Consider the following 14,311-nt stretch of genomic DNA (forward strand, 5'->3'; position numbering starts at 1 on the left):
TGGGATGGGGCGGAGTCCCGGCTACGGCGGGCGTTGAGCCGTGCGGGGAAGCGGGAATCGTTAGGTCCGTTCCGGACCCGCTCCCCGATGGCCCAGGCGTCTCACCCTGGTGGCCTTCTGCCTCCTCTCGCTACCGTGCCGCGGCTGTCAGTGCAACCCGGGGGCGCTGGGGAGGAGCCGTGGGAGGGAAGGCGGGCGGGCGCTCTCCCGGGGGAGGTTCGCGGCTGGCGGGGGCTGCCAGTTTTCGGGAGCATCTCCTGCCGGGACCCGCGGCCGGGAGGGCAGCCGTGGTGGGCTGGGCCGGCACCCGCGGACGCGAGCGAGGACCACGAGGCTGGGCCTGCAGACTGGAGGCGGGAGCCGGCAGCGGGAAGCTCAATCCCTCCAGCGCTGCAGAGTCTTCAGGCCGTGTTGCTGCGGCTGCACCGCGAGCGGGAGCAGCTCCTCCGGGCCCGCGACTGCGCCCGCCACCTGCAGGCGGCCGTGCGCCTCCTGAGGACCCTGAACCCCGGCTTATCATCGCTCGGCCCCAGCCCCTTGCTCCAGCTGTGTAGCGACCTGCTGCCGTACCCTTCCCAAGGGGCCGTCCTGCGAACCCGGCCTCTTGAGGCCCTGGAGCCGCTGCTCCTGACGCGCCTCATCGGACTAGCCACTCAGCACCTGGATGCTGCCATCGAGATGCAGCTTCGCGTTCTTGGCCGGACGCCCTTCAGCCCGGGCCTGTCGTCTCAACTGTCTGAGCTGCTGCTGGTGCTTCCCACTTACCACCAACTACTGGGAAAAGCCATGAGCCACGTCCCGGGGGCAGCGCGCCCCTTTACCCCGGCCCGAGTGCTCCGCCTTCTGGCAGGGGAACGGGGTTGCCAGGTAGCAGCTCGGCTGGATGAGGCGCTCAGCGGATCAGGCTTGCGGGACCAGCTTCGCAGGCAGTGCCAAGAGGAGCGGGAGCTGCTGCCAGGGCTGCTGGGGCTTGTGGAGGGCGTGGCGGGTTCACGCAGCAGTGGACTGAGGCTTGGAGGGGCTGGGGCCCTGTGGAGCCAGTACTGGACCCTGCTGTGGGCAGCCTGTGCTCAGAGTCTGGACCTGAAGCTGGGACCTTGGAAGGACCCTAGGGCAGCGGTACAACAGCTGAGTCAGGCACTGGGTCAGGGTGAGTGATGGTCCCGGGTGGGCGTTTGGGAAGGCTGGGGTCTCTTCCTTATCCCTAGTCAGCTCCCTTATCTGCCAGCCTGACTACAAAAGCAGGCCCTTTAGATTGAATGCCGCTGGGTTTCAGACTATAGCTTCAGAGTTTTCAAGGCGAAGTCTTGCTATCCATCCCAGTTATGAGTTTTGGAGGCGGCTTCTTCCCCCACCCCCCATCATTGAGTGGGCAGTGGTTGTGGAAAAGAGAGGCCTTGTTTTCAGGCTCCAGGGTAATTTCTCCCACTAGCATCACTACCTCAGGAGTGTGGGAAGGAGCTGGCTTCTTTGTGCCACAACCTACTTCATCAGTCGCTCATCCGGAGCTGGGACCAAGGTGAGAAGGAAGGGGCATTGGGAGTGACATGAGTCCCAGGTTGTCCGTCCCCTATCAGACCATGTCCCTTCATTCACAGGCTTCTGCCAGGCCTTGGGATTGGCTCGTGGGGATCAGCACAGCCTTCCCTCATCCTGGGATGGTAGCTCCTGCTCTCGAACAACTGAACTTCTTCAACAGCTCTTCCTCTCTCTCCTGGATGCCCTTCAGGAATCCAGGCCAGGGCTAATCCTCTGTCGGCCTGCAGGTGAGATGACAGGCTGGGGCTGGGGGGTCAGGATAGTTGAGAATGTCCCCTTTTCTCCTTTACTCCATTCTGAAGTCTGCGTCCTCCCAAAGATGCTCCATGACCCCTCAAATACTCACTCTTCCACTCTCCTCAGGTCCTGCACCCCTCGCCCTGGGGTTGTGTACCCTCCAGACCACCTTGCTCTGGCTCTTGGGAAGAGCTCAGCAGCACTTGGCAGCATGGGCCCCAGGCTCTTTCCTTCTCCTGATCCAGAAGGACTTGCCTGTGAGTGACTGGGGAGTCGGGAGGGGAGTGGCCTGGGGTGGGCTCAGACCTCACTCCCTGTTTCTGCCCAAAGCCTCTATTGCATGAAGCACAAGCTCTGTCTAGCCTAACCTCAGAGGAAAGCTTGGCCCTGGAGGTGGAGCAGCAGCTGGGCCTGGAGATCCAGAAGCTGACTGCACAGATCCAGGTGAGAGCAGGAGTCTTGACAGTGGCAATTTAAGACCCTCTTCTGTGCCCAGCTTGGGGGAGGGGGGTTGGAACATCTCAGTGACTTGGGTTCTCCTTGGAGTCCTGATAATTTTCTTGTTCTGTTTATGTTTTGTTCCCTCTAACTTTTTATTATGGAAAATTTCAGACCTATTCAAAAATGGAAGGGTACAATGAACCTTGTGTTCCCATCACCGAGGTTTTAACAGTTGTCAGCTCATGGCCAATTTTGTTTCATCTGTATTTCTCTCTACCCCAATGATGTCAGGCTCTCATTCTGTGATGTTAGCAGCCATTGATGATCATTGTCTAAACCAAAAAACCAAACCCATTGCTGTCAAATTGATTCCAACTGATACCGACCCTATAGGACAGAACAGAACTGCACCATTGGGTTTCCAAGGAGCGGCTGGTGGATTCGAACTGCTGACCTTTTTGTTAGCAGCTGAACTCTTAGATCATTGCCTAGTTCCATTATCTCATTAAGGGTTGCAAAGTGATGCTATTCCAATTCTATCATTCCTGCTTCATTCATTAGCTGGATTATTTCTGTAAAGACAGATGTGCCCTCATTAATTATTTGGTATATTTTGTCTAGAAAAAGCAGGATAAATGATTGAATCTTTCCCTTTACTAGCTTTCAATATAATGCTTCTTCTCTTTTTATAAGTTTCACTTGTATTTTTATTAAAGTAATGCACGTCCATAATTACAAGTAAAATAAAATGTTATTTTACAAGGCTTTTAATGAAAAAACTAGCACTTCCATTGTCTATCACTCTACCTCTAATTCTTGTTCCACAGTGCTAATTTTTTGCCCACTCTTGGCTGTTCCTTCTAATGTTTTCTTCTGTATTTATGAATAAAGCTATTGTGCTGCTATTTGAATTTTCCCCCATTTTGCACATTATCTATTCCTACTACAGGAGATGTTTCTCTGGTTTAGTTTTCTGTCCCTGCCCAATTTTTTCCTCTTTGCCCTGAATAGGGACCCGACTTTAGAGTTCATTCTTTGACCCTCTGCTTTTCTCTCTGCATTCCTGCTCACCCACAGTGCTTTGGTTCTGTGGACTTCCACAGTTGAGCTCCTCTTGGCTCCCAGCGTATGCATTTGTTGGTTGGGGTTTCCACCTCTACTTACTGCTGTTTCCTCAAACTCAGCATGTGGCAGAGCAGGCTCATCATGAGTAAAGTAGCTGGTTGTAGTAGTGATAGTTGTAGAAGCTCTAAGGAGGGAGGCCATGGTGGTCCTGTGGTTCCAGAAGCTCTGCCCAGGGCCTGTGGCTACAGCAGGTGGCTGGGCAGATTCAGAGGAGCAGCAGTGGGTACTAGGGGTAGGCAGTTCATAGAACCTTGAGGGAATGGTGGGAAGTTGACCTGACAGCAGAGGCTCCCTCTGTGTGTGTAGGGAGGGACTAAGCTGGTTGGCATCAAATTGTGAAGGGCACTGAAGGCGGGCCCAAGGAATGTGGGCTTTATCTCACGAGTGATGGGGAGCCATTGTAAGAGCAGGAGAGGAACCGTGAAGGTGATGATAGATGTTTGATTCAGCTGTAGTGGACCTCCCTTTCTAGATGATAACCAGATTGGTACAATTCCCCTTTCTTCCCTCAGCCTCTGTGCATCTCCAGATCAGGCAGACCCCTCTCCCTGTCATGTGCTTTTGAACACCGGGGGTGGGGTGGGGGGGTGTCTTTCTTTTTATCCTACTAATGTTCCTATAGAATAAAATTAACCTCAAGAATCTTCCATCTTCTGAACCAAGCTGGGGGAAGCAGGGTAATCCTAAGGCATGGTCTTTTTTGGGTCCAGACGTATTGGAAAACCCAATGAAAGCTATGGCACTTCTCTTCAGAAAATTTCCAGGACCACACAATTATACTGCATACAATTCTGGGGTTTTATGGACCCCAGACTAGGCACCTCAGATTTAGAAAGGCATCATAACTAGACAAGCCCCTAATAAATAAGCCCCTTTTACTTTCTCCCTGCCCCACAGCTCCTGTCTGAAGAGTCACTAAGTCTCTTCTCTCAAGAATGTCATAAACAAGCCACACAGGGCTTTGAGCTCTACATGCCACGGGGTCGGTACTGGCGGCTTCGTCTCTGCCCTGGTAACTCATGCCAGCATCCCCTTCCAGGGACCCTAGGGGGTAATAATGTCCCGTCCCCTCCAAACCCTGGCCTTATCCCCACCTTCTGTGGGCCCACTCCCACCACATAAAATCCTGCTCTTACCCTGAACACTCCATTTAGGGGTTCCTAAATGGAGTTCCTAAATGGGCTTCCATGTATCTCCATAGTCCTTTCTCTTCTGTCACTCCAGAACTGCCTGGCATTCCTAGTGAATATGCTGGATTGGTGGTCCGCACTGTCCTGGAGCCTGTGTTGCAAGGATTGCAGGGATTGCCACCCAAAGCCCAGGCTCCTGCCCTCGGTCAGGCGCTGACGGCCATCCTGGGTGCCTGGCTCGACCACATCCTCACCCACAAGATCCGGTTCAGGTGAGAAGAAAAGGAGACAATGGCAGGGGAAGAAACGGAAAAAGGGGTGGAGGGTAAGTGGGGCAGAGTAGTTTGCAGACGCTGGAGGGTCGGGCAACAACATTGCACCTTGGCCTTAAGCCTGCAGGGGGCGCTGCAGCTCAGGCAGGACTTTGGCGTGGTCCTCGAATTGCTGGAAGAGGAGCAGTGGGGCCTGTCGCCTGACCTTCGCCAGACACTGCTCATGCTCAGCATCTTTCAGCGGCTGGATGGGGCCCTGCTATGTTTACTGCAGCAGCCCTTGCCCAAAACACGAATCCACAGGAGGCCTCCCTGTTGCTGTGAGTCACTCCCTCTCCCCAATCCCAGGCTCTTCGCCCTTCCACACTACTCTACCTTCCCCAACCCACCCTCACCATTGGTCTGGCTTCAGCATCTCCTCACAAACCACCTGCTTTCCACTCTGGCCTCACCAGGTGCCTGTAATGAGGTCCAGACCACGGAATTGCCCAGCAGCAGCCTCAACAGCCTGGAGAGCTTGGAGCCCCCCATTCGGCCTGGAGCAGCCCCAGCCCAGACAGCTCAGTTGCTAAGCACACTGTGGGGAGGGGGACCTAGCCCTGAGGCTTACCTGGTGGGAAATCAGCAGGCCTGGCTTGCCCTGAGGCAGCACCAGCGCCCCCGTTGGCACCTGCCTTTTCTTTCCTGCCTGGGGACCAGTCCTGAACAGTAAGGGGAGCCTGGGACCAGGAGCTAGGAAGTCAGAGCTCCCCGTTTCTACCTGAAGAAATTCAGACATCTGGAACTGCATATTAAAGAAGCCTGGAACTGGGAACTCAGGAAAGCATACCTGAGAAACACGAGCTACACGGAGCCTGGACATACAAGCTAAGAATCCAAGATCGCTCCAGAGCCTGGAATCTAAAGTAAAGGGCAAGACCACAGCCTGGAACCTGGAGGTCAGCATCCTTGAGAGACTCAGGCCTAGTTTCCCATCAGTGAAAACGTCTCAGGGCCAGAAGGTGGGAGGATGGCTAGAGGGGTTGGATCCTAGGGAACAGCAGAAGGGAACAGGAACAGAAAGCAGAGCCTAGATGCCACTTCCTCATAAGTCCCAGGAGCTGGGCTGAAAGCAAAGTTTAATTCATCAGGAACCACAGAGATGAAATAGGCATTTCTGCACGTGGTTCAGTTTCAGGGTCTGTTTCCCTGTACTCTCCAGTACTATTTTCAGTCATATAAGAATTTTGGGCTGTAGGGCCATGACGTTTGACATTTAGTTATTCAGAGTTCAACGTGTTTAATCTTCAGTTACCTCCGTGCGGTCTACCTCCTGGTAGGCATATAATCCCTGCAGTAGTAATGCTCTCTGTCCATGTGGGGGCCAGGATTTAAAATGGCGTTAACCTAGACCTGGCACAGCAGGATACTGAAGGGAAAGGCTGCAGAAGACTGACGTGTTTCGAGCCAGGTGCAAAAAGGTTTTGCACTATTTTTTTATTGTCTTCACCGTGGTTGGTACAAGACGACTAGTTATGATAGGTAGTATTTACTGATCGGTTACTTTGGGCCCCTCGCTGTGTGACCCTGGCTGCCTCCAAACCTTGAGCCGAAATCACCTCTTTCCCTCCCGCCTTCCTTCCCTCCTTTTGGGCTGAGGAACCCGGGACGAAGGACAGCGGCCCACCCCCTACCTGGCCGAGCCCCGCAGGCCGCCGACTCCCGGCGTGCGCAGCTTCCGGTTGTGGGCGAGACTACCGCACGCGCGAGTCCCTTCCGGGGCGGAGGTCACAATGGCGGCGGCCTTGGCTCGGCTCGGGCTCCGGGCGGTCAAGCAGGTTCGTGTTCAATTCTGCCCCTTTGAGAAGAACGTGGAATCTACGAGGTGCGTGGAGGACGGGTGGGAAAGGGTGGGCCTTGCTCCCACTGCGGGTCGGAGCCCCCTCGGCCAGTGCTCACGCCGCCTGCGGTTTACCACCGCAGGATCTTTCTCCAGGCGGTGAGCAGCGAGAAGGTCCGCGCCACCAACCTCAACTGCTCGGTGATTGTGGACGTGAGGCACGACGGCTCTGAACCCTGCGTGGACGTGCTGTTCGGTGGGCTGGGATGGGGGGGTCAGGCGGGAGGGGGCGGCGGGCAGCCCGCAAGCCCCTCGGCCCTGCCTTCCTCCCAGTGTCTCACTCGTTTGTTTCTTCCCCAGGAGACGGACACCGCCTGATTATGCGCGGCTTCCACCTCACTGCCCAGGAAATGCTCACTGCCTTCGCTTCCCACATCCAGGCCAGGGGCGCTGCGGGGAGCGGGGACAAGCCGGGCCCTGGTACCGGGCGGGGCTGACAGCGAGGAAGAGGCCAACAGGCAGATTTTAGCCTGAGACAGGGACACTTGTATAAGAAGAGCTTGACCTCATCATTCAGACACTAGCTGGAGGGCCAAGGAGCACACCTCTCTCATACTCCCCCCCTCCCCCCCCCCGCTACCCCCAAAAGCCCTGCGACTGTAAATCCAACTGTTTCTGGAACGAGACAAAATTGGAGAGGGATCTGGATAAACTTGAACTTATTTCACTTTCTTAACATCACTCACCGAGTAATCCCTTTGAGTTTGAGTTCTGCCACCACAAACTCAAGATATCTCTTACTCTTAAGGTTAACCTAAGCCAGTGCTGTCTCCTTAGTTTTATCTTGCCATTTCAGTAGCATCTGTCACTGGGAATTCACCCCCTTGTGGAAACTCTTCTTCTTAGATCCTCATTCTTCTCAGTATGTTTAATCTTCAGTTACCTTTGTAGGTTTATCTTCATCCTCTCTCTGCATTCTTCCTGGAGTGTCTCATCCTCTCATAACTGGAACTACCCTCTCTGGAGTTAATCCCTGCATTTTTGTTTGGCTGTAATCCCAATTTCTGTGCTACAGTCTCACAGGTTACCTGCTACTACTCTCCCTCAAATCCCACCAATACTCCTTGTCCAAAATAGTTTTGATACTCTTACATACACATGCTTGTCTTTCCTCTGACTTCCCCATTCGTTTTAAAGGCACTTCATCTGCTCAGTCACTTGGGCTAGAAACTACAGCATTATCTCTGCTCTCTCCCTTTCTCTGACTATTCAGTCAGTAAATTTAGAATACTGTGTTTTAAACAAAAGCTCCTGAAATGTTCTCTCATCCCATTCACTCTCCTGTATCATTGTTGAACTCTCCCACCTGGTCTAAAATCTCTTTTGCTGCTGTTTAATGTTATCTTTTCAAAGCACATCACTGGTTTTATCTCCCACTACTATCTGTTTCAGGAAACAGTGCCTAAAGTAGTGTTTTTCATACTGGGACACCACCATAATGTGGATCATGGAATCAATTTAGGCGGTTAAATCAGCCTTTAAAAAAGTGAAATAGAATAAAAAGTATCAGAGTGCATGGCCCATGGTATGGGAAGTATTCTTTTAGGAAACTTTGGTTTTAAGCATATACTTAATTATATATATATATATCTATATAAAATATAGAGTTATGTGTGTGTGTGTATTTGCACGTTGTTGTGTGGTGTCGAGTCAATTCTGACTCATAGTGACCCTATATGATGGAGCATAACTGCCCCCATAAGCTTTCCTAGGCTGTAATCTTTATGGGAGCAGCTTGCCAGGTCTTTAGTCTCATGGAGCCGCTGGTGGGTTTGAACCGCCAGCCTTTCAGTTAGCAGCCAAGCACTTAACCATTGCACCACCAGGGCTCCTGTATCTGCATGTACTTGGTAGCAATATAAAATCATTTCTTTCCATGGGTTGTAGAAAAAAAATGGTTGAAAGCCACTGGTTTAGAGAACTTCATAATGCTCAGCCAGGCAATTAAGGACTTCCACACCTTGGCTGCTGTGTACTTTGCCCAATACATCTCCCACAAGCCTAATGACTACATCATTACTACACTGCTTCCCTACTTACAAGGATAGTCCCTAGGTGCCACAAATGTTTAAGTGCTCAGCTGTTAACCAAAAGGTTGGCAGTTCAGAAGAAAGGCCTGATGATCTACTTATGAAAAATCGGCCATTGAAAACCCTGTGGAGCAGAGTTCTGCTCTGATACACATGGTATCACCATGAGTCCAAGGCAACAGTTTTTTTGTTTTTAATCTTTAAAGTACTCCCTCCTCCCCCTTTAATAAAGAAAAACAGCAGGAGGCAGCAGTATAGTAGTGAAGAGTCAGGCTGCAGCTGCCTGGGTTTGAAATCCTAGCTTTGTCTTTGAGCAGCTATGTGACTTTTTACTTATCCTCTCAGAATTACTTAATCTCTCAGTGGCAGTTTTCTCATTTTTCTACCTCACAGGACTGTTGAGAGAATTAAATGAGTTAACATCTGTAGAGTGCCTATGATGTTGCTGGGAGCATAGTAACTATCATCGAAGAGTCCTCATGCTATAGTCGAAAGAACACTGCCGGGATTTGAGTTCCCTAGTTCGTGATTAACCGACTATTATCTTGGGCCAGTCTTAACAACTCTTTCCTCATCTTAAAATTTGGTTTGGTTCAACCATTGCTGTAAACAGATTGAGTGCTGGCACTGTGCTTCTAGATTGTGGACTTGAGGTTGGGGCTGTTTATGTCCCCAAGACATCGCATAGTGTCAGATACAGAGCATGCAATAAACATTTGTTGAATTTACAAATATTTAGCATCTACCTTGCATCTGTAACTGATTAGTACTGGGATAAAAATATGAGTAGTTGAACTCAGGTATGTAACAAGTGCTACAATAGATGTAGACCCATTACAATGGTAGTAAGAAAGATACAAGACCTGTGGACCAACGGTTGGGTTTGGTCAGAAGGTGATTGTTGAATGAGCAAGAACTCTACCAGTGGAGAGTGGGGCCAGAAGTGAGATTATAATGAAATAAGAAAGTACGCATGCAGGATAAATTACTAGTTTTAGATAATGAGTTTGGATAGGAAATAAAATAGCCAGAGGGTGTATTAATAGCATAAGGTTGCAGAGTAGGGGTTTTTTTTTAATGACAGGAGGAACTTATACTTTCTGAAAATACCTTTTGTACTGGCTGTTGGTAAGAAGTAGTTACGATCTAAATTGCGATTATGAACTGCCATCAAATGTAACGCTGACTTGTAGATCAATTTGACGTGTCCCTGCTACCGCCTTCCCACAGCCTTCCCTTAAGTGGGCACAAGCGATCCTTTCCCTAAGCGCCTTTGCTTTGATGTTTGCTTCTCTAAGTGCATGCACCACTATTATGGTCTTCTTAGGGTTGTTCTAGCCCCACCTCTTGTACAGAGTTTGAAATCGCAGGATCGCGTAGACATAGCCGCAACCAGGACTCAGGCCTCCTCTTGGGTCACTCCTGCATTCTCCACTCTGTGAGGAAAGGAACCAGCGGGTGCAGGCAGGGTGATCCAGCCTAAGATTCAGATGTAATTTGGTTCGAAACTAATTCGCAGCTCTGTGGCCCAGGCCAAGTTACTTGACCTTCCTAAGCCACGGTTTTCTGTATAATACTTGGGATAACGTCTCGGGTTCTCAATATATATAACCGTTATGGAAAAAAAAAATGAGGTTGGACTTATGATCCCCGTGAGGATGCCGAATAAGCACTGACCCAGCGGTCCCGGCCCGAGGCGAACCCAGGTTTCGACCCCTGCGTCACCGCTGAACCCCATGTTCTGGGATCGGAGCTTAACTTGACGTGGCGAGGCGGGACTTCCGCCGGGAGGCGGAAGCGGAGCGGGAGGCGCGGGCTGGCAGGTGTGGCTGACAGCAGTGGTCGCCGGGGTTGTAAGCGCGATCTGGGGAGGCAAGGCAGCACCAGATCTCGGCTGCCGCCACGCCGAGCCCCTGCGTCGCCGACCTTCGTTCCAAGATGACTCGGGGCGAGCGGCGGCGCCGCGCAGCGCCGGCGGAGGGAGTGCGGGCAGCCGAGAGGGCTGCTCGGAGCAGCGCCGCACGAAAGGGAGGCGGGATCCACGGCGCGGCTGGAGGGGCGGCTCTGGCCGTCGTGGTCCTGTCGCTGGCCCTGGGCTTGTCAGGGCGCTGGCTCCTGGCGTGGTACCGTGTGCGGCGAGCAGTCACGCTGCACTCCGCAACCCCGGCGCTGCCCCCCAACTCCTCCAGTCCTGCCGTGGCTCCAGACCTCTTCTGGGGTACCTACCGCCCCCACGTCTACTTCGGCATGAAGACCCGCAGCCCGCAGCCCCTTCTTACCGGTAACCGGGCCCCGGGGCGGGCAGACGGGTGGACTTAACCTGAGCGCCCATAGTCTCACGCCAGAGCAAGGGTGGGGAAGAGTAGACCAAAAGAGTTATGGAGAGAGATGACCCTGAAGTTCTCGGGGACCAGGAAGGACAGGTCTCCTCTCTCTTTGACTTATGTGCCCATTCTATCCCTAGGACTGATGTGGGCCCAGCAGGGTGCTACCCCAGGGATCCCTAAACTCAGGCACACGTGTGAGCAGGGAGACGGCGTGGGTCCCTATGGCTGGGAGTTTCACGACGGCCTCTCCTTCGGGCGGCAGCATATTCAAGATGGGGCCTTAAAGCTCACCACTGAGTTCGTCAAGAGGCCTGGGGGACAGCATGGAGGGGACTGGAGCTGGAGAGTAACTGTGGAGCCTCAGGTCAGGGCCCCAGGACACCTTTTCCTCAGCTCAGACTCCCTCCACCCTTCCCGTTGCAGTGTGAAGTTGCGGTTAATAGCAGGGGCTCTGAGGCTGGCTGCCTGGTTTGAATCTTGCCTTAAACACTTGCCTGTATGACCATCTCTTCTTACCATTTCTAACACTTGGTTTCCTGGTCTGTAAAATGGAGACAATAGCAACTAACTCATAAGATTGTTGTAAGAATTAAATGAAATAATCTGTTGAGTTCTTAGAATAGTACCCACCACAAAAATTCTGGATTATTTCCCAGAGAACCCTGTTAAAGGCTCTTTATCCCTTCCCACTGTGAACTTTGACACTGCCACACGTATGTTTACCATACTACTCCTGTCTGGTGTCCCCGTCCCTCACTGAGGCAGATTTCCAAGAGAGACTGCCAATCTGAAACTTTTTTTTCTATCTTCTTTGGTCACTCAGGCTTCGGCTACCTCTGCCCTCCCTTTGGTCTCCTTGTTCTTCTATGTGGTGACAGATGGCAAGGAAGTCCTAGTGCCAGAAGCTGGGGCCAAGGGGCAGTTGAAGTTCATCAGTGGGCATACCAATGAACTTGGTGATTTCCGCCTTACACTTCTGCCACCAACCAGTCCAGTGGATACTGCCCCCAAGTATGGCAGGTAACTGGAGAGGAGTGTGGGCTGGTGGTAGAGGTAGTATGGAAGCTGACCATGAAAGTGATCCAGACCCAGCCTGGTTTATCCCTCCCCCGCTTTTTCCACCATTTATTTCCCTTCTCACCATGTCCCCTGCATTGCTGAGACCCTCCTATCCTGACTCCTGGTGTCCTTGTGTATTTCTTCATATTATCCCCACTACCTCCTCCTGAATAATGTTTCCTATTTATCTTTTTCCCTTCAAGCTACAATGTCTTCTGGTCCTCCAACCCAGGACTGCCCCTGCTGACAGAGATGGTGAAGAGTCGCCTAAATAGCTGGTTTCAGCACCAGCCCCCAGGGGCCTCTCCTGAACGCTACCTTGGCTTGCCGAGGTCTCTGAAGTGGGAGGACAGAAGCCCAAATGGACAAAGACAGGGACAAGGGCAATTCTTGATACAGCAGGTGACACTGAAAGTCCCGTTTTCTGTGGAGTTGGTGTTTGAATCAGGCAGTGCTCGGGTGGGAGGAAGCCAAGCCCTGGAGCAGCTAGCAGGCAGCCGGCTGACGCAAGCCCTGGAGAACCATGTGGAAGCCTTTAGAGAGCGTTTTGAGAAGACCTTCGAGCTGAAGAAGAAGGGCCTGAGCCCAGAAGAGCAGACTTTGGGCCAGATCGCCCTCAGTGGCCTGCTTGGTGGGATCGGCTACTTCTACGGACAAGGTCTGGTGTTGCCAGACACAGGGGTAGAGGGGTCTGAGCAGAAGGCAGACCCAGTCCTCTTTCCTCCTGTCCCTCTTTTCACAGCGGTGCCCTCTCGGTCATTCTTCCCACGCGGCTTCCTTTGGGACGAGGGCTTTCACCAGCTGGTGATCCAACGCTGGGATCCCCACCTCACCCGAGAGGCCCTAGGCCACTGGCTGGGGTTGCTCAATGCTGATGGCTGGATTGGACGGGAGCAGGTGCTGGGGGATGAGGCCCGCTCCCGGGTACCCCCAGAATTCCTAGTGCAGCGGGCAGCACACGCCAACCCCCCAACCCTACTTTTGCCTGTAGCTCACATGCTAGAGGCTGGTGACCCTGCCGACTTGGCCTTCCTCCACAGGGCCTTCCCCCGCCTGCATGCCTGGTTCTCCTGGCTCCATCAGAGCCAGGCAGGGCCAGTACCATTATCATACCGTTGGCGGGGCCGGGATCCAGCCTTGCCACACCTGCTGAACCCCAAGACACTATCATCAGGGCTGGATGACTACCCCCGGGCTTCACACCCTTCAACTGCTGAGCGGCATCTGGATCTGCGGTGTTGGGTGGCACTGGGTGCCCGTGTGCTGGTGCGGCTGGCAGAGCAGTTGGGGGAGGCCAAGGCAGCTGCCGACCTGAGCCCACTGGCTACTTCACTGGAGGCAGAAGCAGGCCTGAATGAGCTGCACTGGGCCCCAGAGCTAGGGGTCTTTGCAGACTTCGGGAACCACACAAAAGCAGTGCAGCTGAAGCCTAGGCCCCATCAGGGGCTAGTGCGGGTGGTGGGCCGGCCCCCACCTCGAATGCAGTATGTGGATGCCCTGGGCTATGTCAGTCTTTTTCCCTTTTTGCTGCGGCTGCTGAGCCCCAGCTCGTCCCACCTTGGGCCCCTGCTGGACGTTCTAGCTGACAGCCGCCATCTCTGGAGCCCCTTTGGTTTGCGCTCCCTTGCAGCCTCCAGCTCCTTTTACGGCCAGCACAATTCAGAGCACGATCCTCCTTACTGGCGGGGTGCCGTGTGGCTCAATCTCAACTACCTGGCCTTGGGGGCACTCCACCATTATGGGCATCTGGAGGGTCCCCACCAGGCTCGGGCTGCCAAGCTGTACAGTGAGCTCCGTGCCAACGTAGTGGGCAATGTGTGGCGGCAGTACAGGGCCACAGGCTTCCTATGGGAGCAGTATAGCGACCGGGACGGGCGAGGCATGGGCTGCCGCCCTTTCCAGGGCTGGACGAGCCTTGTCCTGTTGGTCATGGCTGATGACTACTGAGAGGGAAGGATGGGAGGGGAAACAGGCCCCTTGTGCCCCTCTGGATCTGGAGGGACAAGGTCTCTGGCTTCTGCCCCCAGCCCCTCAGATACTCTCAGCTCATCTCAGGTGTCTCTTCACTGTCATCCCACACAGCCCTGGGATGGATGTAAATTCAGAGTCTATTTTTCTAAATAAATTGGAAAAACATGCCAAACACTGTTGCTTTTGCCAGCTTTGCCTCATCAAGAGGTCTCAGTTGCCTGTTGTCCTCTCAGGGAAGATGGGACAAGTGGCTATTATCTATCCCTTCCGAATCCAGTCAAATCAAGTACAATGTAGCCAG

The 14,311-nt window shown here is 53.0% G+C and overlaps 3 protein-coding genes across 3 annotated transcripts; all 3 read left to right on the forward strand.

The window, feature by feature from the left end:
* Positions 1-37: 37 nt before the first annotated feature.
* On the forward strand, positions 38-6,374 carry CCDC142 (coiled-coil domain containing 142). Its single transcript, XM_004369362.2, has 9 exons — positions 38-1,150; positions 1,433-1,519; positions 1,599-1,766; positions 1,903-2,033; positions 2,107-2,220; positions 4,240-4,354; positions 4,567-4,744; positions 4,865-5,064; positions 5,200-6,374. Exons 1-9 carry the CDS (start codon positions 88-90, stop codon positions 5,454-5,456), a joined length of 2,313 nt encoding a protein of 770 aa, XP_004369419.1. The 5' UTR covers positions 38-87; the 3' UTR covers positions 5,457-6,374.
* Positions 6,375-6,516: 142 nt separating this feature from the next.
* MRPL53 (mitochondrial ribosomal protein L53) lies at positions 6,517-8,292 on the forward strand. The gene is made up of 3 exons (XM_004369363.2): positions 6,517-6,608; positions 6,707-6,819; positions 6,924-8,292. The coding sequence occupies exons 1-3, from the start codon at positions 6,517-6,519 to the stop codon at positions 7,058-7,060; spliced, it is 342 nt and encodes a 113-aa protein (XP_004369420.1). The 3' UTR covers positions 7,061-8,292.
* A 2,219-nt stretch (positions 8,293-10,511) lies between these two features.
* Positions 10,512-14,193, forward strand: MOGS (mannosyl-oligosaccharide glucosidase). Its single transcript, XM_004369169.2, has 4 exons — positions 10,512-10,934; positions 11,118-11,344; positions 11,804-12,000; positions 12,243-14,193. The coding sequence occupies exons 1-4, from the start codon at positions 10,592-10,594 to the stop codon at positions 13,984-13,986; spliced, it is 2,511 nt and encodes an 836-aa protein (XP_004369226.1). The 5' UTR covers positions 10,512-10,591; the 3' UTR covers positions 13,987-14,193.
* The last annotated feature ends 118 nt before the right edge of the window (positions 14,194-14,311 follow it).

Source organism: Trichechus manatus, unplaced genomic scaffold (assembly GCF_000243295.1).
Source record: "Trichechus manatus latirostris isolate Lorelei unplaced genomic scaffold, TriManLat1.0 scaffold00004, whole genome shotgun sequence".
Lineage (NCBI taxonomy): Eukaryota > Metazoa > Chordata > Mammalia > Sirenia > Trichechidae > Trichechus > Trichechus manatus.

Bases quoted from the DNA above. Each gene is read 5' to 3' on its own strand.
- CCDC142 (XM_004369362.2), top strand. From the start codon at position 88: ATGGCCCAGGCGTCTCACCCTGGTGGCCTTCTGCCTCCTCTCGCTACC. The intron at 2,034-2,106 runs GTGAGTGACTGG...TTCTGCCCAAAG, and splicing joins TGATCCAGAAGGACTTGCCT to CCTCTATTGCATGAAGCACA. The intron at 2,221-4,239 runs GTGAGAGCAGGA...CCTGCCCCACAG, and splicing joins AGCTGACTGCACAGATCCAG to CTCCTGTCTGAAGAGTCACT.
- MRPL53 (XM_004369363.2), top strand. From the start codon at position 6,517: ATGGCGGCGGCCTTGGCTCGGCTCGGGCTCCGGGCGGTCAAGCAGGTT. The intron at 6,609-6,706 runs GTGCGTGGAGGA...TTACCACCGCAG, and splicing joins AAGAACGTGGAATCTACGAG to GATCTTTCTCCAGGCGGTGA. The intron at 6,820-6,923 runs GTGGGCTGGGAT...TTTCTTCCCCAG, and splicing joins CTGCGTGGACGTGCTGTTCG to GAGACGGACACCGCCTGATT.
- MOGS (XM_004369169.2), top strand. From the start codon at position 10,592: ATGACTCGGGGCGAGCGGCGGCGCCGCGCAGCGCCGGCGGAGGGAGTG. The intron at 10,935-11,117 runs GTAACCGGGCCC...TTCTATCCCTAG, and splicing joins CCCGCAGCCCCTTCTTACCG to GACTGATGTGGGCCCAGCAG. The intron at 11,345-11,803 runs GTCAGGGCCCCA...TTGGTCACTCAG, and splicing joins GAGTAACTGTGGAGCCTCAG to GCTTCGGCTACCTCTGCCCT.